We start from the raw sequence: 10,324 nt of genomic DNA on the forward strand, positions 1-10,324 counted from the left end.
TGGTCGGTGCAAAGAAACAAGGCAATAACAAACTGTACAGATTAGAAACAACATCAAATATACAAAAAAATATATGGAATATCAAAATCAGTGAGTGCAGGGCTGAGCTGCTTTTAGCAAAGTTTAAAAGTTGGTTTTGCTGCTGATAGAGCTGCAGCCCCTCACATCGTCAGGCAGGCTGTTCCACTGATTTGTGGCTGTTAGAGCTGATTGCCCAAAAGCAGTATGGCAAAATGGTATGGTACAATCTCATATAGAGGATATTCTGGAGGATCCAATAGAATGTACTGAGTGAGTGTACACACAGAGAGAGTGCACACAAAATTGTGAACCTATCCTTTAATCCTTTTATTGAGAAAATAATCAACAAATCACTTGATGATGAAATTAATCATTAGTTGCAGCACCGCTTGTTTGTGTTTGCAGCATGAAATTGACTTTTATTTCGAAGATCAAACCAGATTCAGACAGACACATGTCGTGGCAGGTGGACAAACATCTGTACATGAAAAAAATATAATATTAATCCACTTTAATCATCAGAAATATTCAAATCCATCCAGATCTAGATAAATAAGTTAGAATATCCATCTATCCAGAATTAAACCTCTGTTTTACAGCCCTGCTATAGACAGAATATAATATTAAATACTGTATGTGATATGTAACAGGCCCAAAGATTGGAGCCCAAACCAAAGTGTAACCTATTTTATGTTTACTTCATAACAGCTATTTATAGCTACAAACCTTTTTGTTGATGCTCCCAAAGCTTATCCTCCCAGCATGTGTAATCTCATCTGAGTCCTCTGAAGAACCCTGGTCATTACTAATTTATTTTCAATATTCTGAACTTGTCTGACCATTCAATGAATAGCAACTAAAGGGACTCAGAACATTGTAATATCAAGTGAAGGCATAATTTTGTTATTATAATTTAATGGGTAGCAATTTTCAACTATCCCCTATTAAGCATTTATAGGTAATTATAAGCAGTATACATATAATAAATGGTTTAACACACTTTCATGTAAATGTGAGCAGATATAAGGATGTTTTTGTATTAATTAATTACTTTAAGTGTTTATTAATGTATAGTATTTGTCACCTCTGAAGACATATCTTATATGATTACACATGTAAAATATAAACAGCTCTGAACCACTCAGAGGGGACGGATTCATCAGGAAATAGTTATATTTGATGATAGCTGATTAACCCCTCCTCTCTATGAAATACCCTCCTGCTGTTATCAGATATCACATACCCCGAACAACCCACCCCTCGTCCACCCGGAGAGGCCAGCATCCATATGTCAGAGTGACTGTGTCTGTTGTTTTTGTTTCATTGTCTGCTCATTGTGTTCATTTAATATTGTAAATATTCACAGTTAGTCTCCAGAAGCTACATTTTTACACTTTTTTCACCAGCTAGATGCTTATTCTGTCTGTCTGTTGTTTAGTGTTAAGCAGGTAGTGTACAGTGGGTTTATTGGAGCTTGTCTGATGAAAACAGCTGCCTGCTACAGCATGAAACAAAGTTGATAAAAGTGATGAAAACAATGTGTCATTAAACCAAAAACCATCAACTAAAAAGGCTAGAAAAAAAGCTCTGTAGATCTGTGGCTCTGTCGTTGTTTTGCTGTTTTCTTTCTTATTATGTTTGGGTGACACAAATGCCATCCAAACAGAAAACATGGAAAAATCAAATTAAGAAAGACAGATTTTCCATCCACTCCAATAGAGATGACTCTGATCTGAGCTGACAGAGCGCTGCGTGCAAACACACACACACACACACACACACACACACACACACACACTGTCACTGTGTATTGCCCATCACAGGTAGTGTGTTGGTTCCAGATGGAGATGAGTTTCCCATCATGCCCTCATCAACCCACTGTGCCAACACACACATAGAAACACACAAACACACACACAGATTGGTGTCATTGACATAATGCATTCCCTAGCCCCTTACTATAATCATAACTATCACAACTAAATGCCAAAACCCAACCCTAAAATTAACCCTCAAACAGCCCTTTGACGTTGTTAGGACCGGATAAAGTCCTCACAATGATGGTTTCAAAGATTTGTCCACTCAGCCATAGAAAGACATGTACAACACACACACACAAACAAACATATACGTTATGTTGGTATTATTATCATTATGACGCCCTTATGTGAACTTCCATTTGCTACCTGGAGGCTTCACCTTCTTCTAATTTAAACTCAACAATAAAAACACATAAAAACCCTAAAAGTAAATCATTAGACGTGTAGGGACAACACCACAACACACACACACACCCACACACACACAGTGCCAGTCCAGTCTCATGGTGACAAGGCCATGTGGCGGACTGTGGGGAGATGGATTGTAATTTATACACACACACACACACACACACTCACAGGCTGCAGCGCTGCATCTCTCCCTAGTTGTCACTGATGATACTGATCATGTAAACTGCGCCACCGCTCTGATATTGTTAATTGATTGTAAATTGATCAGTTATCATTCCTTCACACTCAGTCTAAAATCTCCAGAGATACTTTACTGCAGGAAAGCAGAGCGTCCCAATTCCATACTAATAGTTAACCTGAGCAGGTTTTTTTTTTTTTATGCCAAAACACAGACTAAATTCGCTGTCGGAGATGGACACGATGTTCCACAGTACATGGCACAAAGGAAGTAGAGGTGCTTGGCAAGGCTGGAGAATTTTATGAAATTGAAGATTTTGGAAAACAAAAAAAGAGTTATTAAATTTTGTCAAAATAGTTTATAAATAATAAAAGACTCTCCTGAATAATGTAACAATCAGGTTGTATTACATTTACATTTACTCATTTGGCAGATGCTTTTATCCAAAGCAACTGCACAGAAAATTAATAGGACTTTTACCTCAAAAACCAGGGATGCCTGAAATATCCCCTTCCTCTTTGACACTCTATTGAAAGCCATTAGCATGTATGTGTCATGATTTCACATCAGTACAAAACATTAACATACACTGATTTCTTGTGTACTAACTTCAAACTACATGAAGCTGGGAGTCGTTGAAATTCTTTCATACTGCTGCAGGTACAATACCTGAGGTTCAGTACTGATACAAAACACTGTCTGTGTGTCTGGGAGGTGAGACCTGAACTGTCTGACAGACAGACAGACAGACAGACAGACAGGCAGGCAGGCAGGCAGGCAGGCAGACAGACAGACAGACAGACAGACAGACAGGCAGGCAGGCAGACAGACAGACAGACAGACAGACAGACAGACAGACAGACAGGCAGGCAGGCAGGCAGACAGACAGATAGGCTGTTGGGTGAGACAGGATGAATTCATGTGTAGAAATAAACAACAACAGCTGATCCATTTATATAGAAATATATAATCAACACACACACATACACAGTCAGCCTGTCAGCATGCTGTGTGTGTGTGTGTGTGTGTGTGTGTGTGTGTGTGTGTGTTAATCTCCTCACACTGAGAGACTCTAATAACCCCCCACGGGCTGAACCAACTGCTCTCTACTACTGCCAACACACACACACACTCACAGAGTTCTGGCTTAATGACATTAGCTTGGATGAAATACAGCAAAACAGATTGGCTTCACACACACACACACACACACACACACACTCTCACACACACACTCTCACACACACACACTGTATTTACACCTTCATCCTACTCCACTAACCAGTTCTGTCTGAATGGATTTCAACCAAAAACTAACACACAACACAGGACATTACCAAAACAGTATAATAATATTACCACAACATGACCAAAACAGAGACTGTTAACGTTTAAAGGATCTGTTAAACTATCTATTCCAAACTGGAGAAGGCTCGTTTTAGGTCCATCAATTTCATACACTTGTCCTCTTGCAGAAAAATTAAAAGCCGTGGCTCTTTAAGTCTGTGTACTAACTGAAAATCTGTGTGTTTGTTTTTAGCTTGCTGGAGATGTAGCTGGCCTGAAATTGAGCTTCTGCTGCTGCTTGTAATCACACAGAATGAAGTGTCTTTCTGGAGGCGTCTGCTGTGATCAACGCTGCAGGAAACCAACATGGATGAGATACTGCATGAAGGATGGTGGTGGCCTACACCTACAGTGAGTCCAGGTTGTCAGATCACAAAAAAAAAAATCACAATTCTCTTCTCTTTCATGACTCGAACATTATGTTTGTAGATTTAATAATGCATTCACCGCATAAATTACATATTTACTTACATGAAAGCATTAGCTGCTTTTAACAATGAATAATAATAATCAGTATTGATATTGGTGATGCTGGCTCTGGTATTAGTTAGTATTGGATTCAAAACCCTTCGTGCATCCAAGTCCTATTATAAGCACAACAGTCATGGATGGAGACGCACCGTAATTCACATTTTCTTTTGACAATTTGTGGAAAAATTCAATAAAAATTGTGTTTGGGTGCAGTTTGGATTTAAAAAACTAGGAGCATCTTAAGAAGCTTCAGAACCTACAGGAAGAGCCAAAAAAACTAGGCTTTATTTATTTATTGTTTTTGATCATGAATGCTAGTGCTCTTTGTTAAGTTACTTATGTATTTAATGGAAAATGATGGATAGTGTTTAGATTAGAAAAACGAAAAACTAAACTAAGACACAAGCGCAAATGAATTCAGCAATTGATTTGCTTATTTCATCTTGCAGTTTCTATCATCATCACACTCCTCTCCCTCTTCTTGCCTTTTCAATACCTCTTGCCGAAATGACACTTGATGGTAAATGTTCAGATTTCATATCTTCCCTTTTCTTTTTATTTATGTGCATGTTGTTTGCTGCTTATATACAGCAAGTCTGATACAGAAATTATGATAGAATCACATCAGATTACGGAAACCACCACTGCTTCATTTTGGGTCAATATCAATGGATGTATTTTTAATGTATGGCACAGCTTATAGACACAGATAATTAAGCAAAGTTGGTTTTCAGCATCACAGACAGCTGGCCTTAAGAAGCTAACAGCATGCATGTGCACTCACTCTTAAGTGCTGCTTTGGGAAACGTGAGTGTTCATAGAAATGCTTTTAGAAAAACCTCTTTGACTTCTAACATCGATCTTTATTGGGAAACAGGGTCCTGGTTAACTTTCCTGCCCCCGATAAAGAGCCATGGGAAGCATTCAGATTGTCCCCCATGCAGTGGATGTGCGTGTCCAGATGTCAAGTTTCAGGTGGTCTCAACATGATAGAAGTTCTCCATTACAGCACCAGCTGCCTCGACATACACACAGTCTGTCTGCCTGTCAGCAGTCATAACCATGACAACGCGTCACCGCAGTAACTGACCTGTGGGGTTCTCGGGGGTGATGGGGGTCCAGGTCAGTCTGGTTCGGGTGAGCAGTACATCATGACTCTTCTTCCCCAGTTTGAAGATCCCACGCAGCACAACACACTCACTGACACACACAATACACTGCATTATTAATCAGACATTGAAAATACAGAGAAGGTCTTTCATAACTTGTATAATAACTCATATAAATGATATCTGTAGCAAAGTACAACAATATATTTACTTTCTTGAGATCATTCGGAGTAAATACACAAATCCTATTATTTTTTAAATCTGCAGTATCAGTCAAAAGTTTGGACTCATTGTCTCTAATGGCTTTTCTTTGATTCTATTCTATTTTTTTTTTTGCATTGTAGATTAATACTAAAGACATCAGAACTATGAAATGACATGTAGTAAGTAAAAGAAAAGAGTAAACAAAGCACAGTATTTTTTAAATTTTACATTCTTAAAAGTAGCCGCCTTTTGCTCTGATAACAGCTTTGCACACTCTTGGCATTCACTCAACCAGCTTCATGGATGCTTTTCCAACAGAGTTCCCACATATGCTGAGCACTTGTTGGCTGCTTTTCCTTCACTCTGCCGTCCAACTCAGATGTTGTGGAGGCCAGGTTGTCTGATGCAGCGCTCCATCGCCCTCCTTCTTGGTGAAATAGGCCTTACATAGCCTGGAGGTGTGTTTTGGATCATTGTCTTGTTGAAAAACAAATGATGGTCCCACTAAGCGCAAACCAGATGGGATGGTATGTCGCTGCAGTATGTTGTGGTAGCCATGCTGGTTAAGTGTGCCTTGAATTCTGAATAAATTGCCAACAGTGTCCCCAGCAAAGCACCCCCACACCCCCTCCTCCATGCTTCACGGTGGGAACCACACGCACAGATACCATCCGTTCACCTTCTGTGCATCTCACAAAGACATGGCCAAAGTACAACTTTCCACTAGTCAAATGTCCATTCCTTCTGTTTCTTAGCCCAAGCAAGCCTCCTCTTCGTATTGGTCTCCCTCAGAAGTGGTTTCTTTGTAGCAATTAAACCATGAAGGCCTGATTCATGCAGTCTCCTCTGAACAGTTGATGTTGAGATGAGTCTACAACTTGAACCCTGGGAAACATTGATGTGGACTCCAGTCTGAGGTGTCATTAATTGGTGATTTCTGAGGCTGGTAACTCTAATGAACTTATCCTCTGAGGCAGAGGTGACACTTTGTCTTCCTTTCCCGGGGTGGTCCACATGAGAGAGTTTATAGAGTTTGATGATTTTGATGGTTGTTGAAATTTTCTGGATTGACTGACCTTCATGTCTTAAAGGTCTTAAAGGGCTGACGGGCTGTTGTGTTTGGTCTCGTTGAGAAGGCAAGAGATGCCACCAATTGACTTTTGGCAAGTCACACCTGTTAACTGAAATCCATTCCAGGTGACCACCTCATGAAGCTGGTTAAGACCATGCTTATAGTGTGCAAACAGTGGCTGCTTTGAGGAATCTAAAATATGAAATATGCAGTGGTTCAACACTTTTTTGTTTACCACATATTTACATATGTTATTTTATAGTCATGATGTCTCTAGTGTTGTTGTCCAATGTAGAAAAATTAAAGAAATTAAGTGTGTGCGCTGCAGCTACTTATTGGCTGATGTATTGTATGTTTGTAGTGTTTGTTTTGTTGTTCGTCTGTATATTTTGTTTATGTGTGTATGTGAAACAGAAGACACCTGGGGACAAAAGACACATTTTCTGATTATAAAGTGAAATTAAATCAAATTATGACAATAGCTAGGTGATGATATAACTTTGGCTACCGCTGTCGCTAATTGTGATTTAGTTGTTGTGATTACTGTGACATTACTTTATAATGGGTGTAATATTAACTACATTAGGTCTTCGGTGTGCAGTGAATTGACATGATTGTACCGGCTGTGCGTTGTATTGTAAGTTACTGTATTCCTGAACTCAAGGTGTATTGACACATCTGTCATATGTAATAGAAAGACTTTGTGTGACTTAACAATGCTTTCTTGGCTAGTTTTAACAGGAGCAGTAAAGAGTAGCCACAGTGCAACTACTGTAGCCATGTCCATAGCAAAATATTCAACCACATATGCAGCTACAGCCACAGTTTCACCTATCGCAGGCAGAGCAGCTGCAGTTGTGCTCACAGCTGGTGGCTGTATACTGTTGGAGTTTAGCCTTTGAATGAAGGAATCAGGAATAAATGCATCATGTGACGTGTCACACCACCTCTTGTCTCTGGAGTATCTGCAGTGCTTCCCTAAACTTGACTGTATGGATCAGGGGGAATGTAAAAAATATTGCGAGGGAACACAAAAAACATTTCAGATTAAAGAATTCTCATTGTGCCTCTGTAAAAAACTATGGTAAAAACCATAGGTAAAAACATAACTATTGCAAGATCCATTCTTTTACTTTTAATTTGGTATGGTTTTGACCACACAGCTTTTACTTTGAAAGAGTTGTAAAACAATGTTCTTGATACTTTACCTGTAGGGAAGAATTTAAGGATCTTCTTTCACTAAACTTAAACTTAACTCTGTTCTGGTTCTGTGTAGAACTTGGACCTGAAGGAACCTCAGAAGACCCACTCACCTGTGCTCTTCCTCCTCATCTTCCTCCACCTGCTGCTGTGCTTCTTCTTCTTCTTCCCGCTTCTCCTTCTGCTTCTTCTTCTTCTTCCCGCTCCGTTTCTCTTTCTTCTTCTTCTTCGTGCTGTCTCGCTGCTCTCCCTGCAGCTCCTCTTCAGGCTCCGACATGTTTATTGACCAAACAAATAAATAAACAAACAAACAAACAGAGTCCCTCTCTGATAAACGAAGCGACAGATAAACGTGCAGTAAGCTGATCACGAACGGCAGGTTGTGGTGTATTTCCGGGGTCTCGTCGCTATGGCGACTGGCATCAGCTTTACCGCGTGGACTCACAGCTCGGGCAACGCAACAGAGCTACCAGAGTGTAATCAGCGGGCGGGCGCGCGTATATCCCTCGGATACGAGGGAGCGCGCACACAGTGTGTAAACCCAGAGGAGTTTAAAGCTGCGTCTTTACATCAGTTTGTAATCGGTTAGAGAGCATCAGTGGAGAAAGAAGTATTCACGTCATCTAAACTGAAAATGATACTTAATGTGAGCATTACTTTTCTTCAAGTAAACCTAGAAAACCTCATGTTTGTAATTTATTTTAACATTTAATTTAAAAAAAAAAACTGGAAATGAATCGCCTAATCATACTGTCTCTACAGCTGTACAGTCTTTTTTAAACCAGTTTGACTCATTATTTTATTATTTTATTCATAGAACCTGTCCTGTCTGGTCCAGTCTCTCAGGCCGCTAATTTTTCAGTGAAAATTAAAACCCACTGTAACATCAAGACAGGCTAAGTTAGCAACTAGCATTTAGCAGCCAGATATTTCCATCAGGAGTTGGTGGAGACCAAAAACAGAGCTAAAAGAGACTGAACATTGGGCATTTATTCAGGTGGATGCAAACAGAAAAAAACAGTAAACACAGCTAGAGGGAGGAGAAAAAGAGCAATCCAATAATTTTAACAAGTAATTTTAATTTGAAACAGTCTTGAAAAATGAAGGGGAGGTGTAGCAGCTCCCAGAGATGAAACTGCAAGTGGATAATGATAATGAACTGTGAAGAAAGCAACATCAGGCATTTAAGAACATTTCATGACCCACTCTCCGGCAAATTTGCAAGTTCAAAGCAGTATCCCAGTAACTATAAAAATCTAGAAACACTTTCTAGTATCTGTAAACGTGTTGAGAGGAAATGTCATTATTTCAACTTTTGATTTGCTTGATAGGTATTCCCAAATATATCTTCTACAATAGCCGTCACACACACCAGCTATAGCAGTCTTAGAGCAGAATAAAGTGAATGAAAAAGGTAGAATTGTTGAATTCAATTAGTTCCGCACCTGGTTAGTTTTCACAATCAAGAACTACTAGTTTATTTTGGTTTGTAGTAATTTATGCTAATTAATGAGTTATCAGAAGTTTTCACAGTCAAGGAGTATTAATCCCTCATGATTGGTTGGTTTTACAGTGACAACCTGTATGCGTCACCAACAGCAAAGCACTGTTAATAATACAATACTGTTGTTGTTAATGTCACAGTAAATTTGCACAGTTGTATAGCAATATCCTGTTGATAATACAGTAATAATACTGTTCAAATGAGTACAATTTCTAACTCTTAGTCTTATTATAATTTTATGTGTGTACAAATCATTATTATGATGTAGGTTTTCTGGAAGTGGACTCAGTGGAGATGAGTCCACTTTTGTCTCTGTGTAGAAACCTGGGAGAAAATTATCATGTACCATATGAACAAAAAGACAGGCAGCTATTCCTTTACAATGTGTCTGTAATCAGTTTAACTCATGATCAGGTCAGTTTCAGGTAAGTGCTAACCAGGTTCGAAGTGTCAGTACTGTTGTTATTGTTACCTGCAGGTTAAGATATCTTGAGCACTGTCATCATACTGTACATGATTTTCACAGACACTTGCCAACCAATCAGAAAGCAGGATGCGCCCTGGCTGATGAATAAATACCTTATGAGCTACAAACACGCAGTGTGTGTGTTGATGACAGATGGCTAAGATTAAGCTGCATTAATCAGTGTTATGATCAGCCAACACACTGAAATACAAAACCCTCTATCTCAAAGACTGCTGCTAATACTGCTATTAATACTGCTAATACTACTGCTGCTACTTCAGTAGCTGTCTTCTGTAATGTGAAAGGTCCACACGATGTTCAGCTTAATAATTTTAGTGTCTTGTCATTTATTTTAAAGCAGAATTTGTTTGTATTGTGACTATTTTGATATTTTTGTATAGATTTTATGTATAGTTTTTTAATAGATTCTGTTTTATTTGGATGAGTGAATCTTTATGCTGCAGTCTGAATTGCTCTCATTATTATTCCACTTTAACAGGGAGGCTAAATGGTGGGATATG

At 39.0% G+C, this 10,324-nt stretch overlaps 1 protein-coding gene across 1 annotated transcript in view; it reads right to left on the reverse strand.

Annotated features, from left to right (window-relative positions):
• cerkl (ceramide kinase like) overlaps window positions 1-7,975 on the reverse strand; it is a gene marked incomplete at its 5' end in the record, with an annotated part of 34,308 nt that extends 26,333 nt beyond the window's left edge. Inside the window, 2 exons of the mRNA XM_022740291.1 lie at window positions 5,339-5,448; window positions 7,947-7,975. Of these exons, the coding sequence (XP_022596012.1) occupies window positions 5,339-5,448; window positions 7,947-7,975 (139 nt within the window). The remainder of the gene's footprint in view (window positions 1-5,338; window positions 5,449-7,946) is intronic.
• Between the last annotated feature and the right edge of the window lie 2,349 nt (window positions 7,976-10,324).

The sequence above is a fragment of the Seriola dumerili genome, unplaced genomic scaffold (assembly GCF_002260705.1).
Source record: "Seriola dumerili isolate Sdu_G_001 unplaced genomic scaffold, Sdu_1.0 BDQW01000052.1, whole genome shotgun sequence".
NCBI lineage: Eukaryota > Metazoa > Chordata > Actinopteri > Carangiformes > Carangidae > Seriola > Seriola dumerili.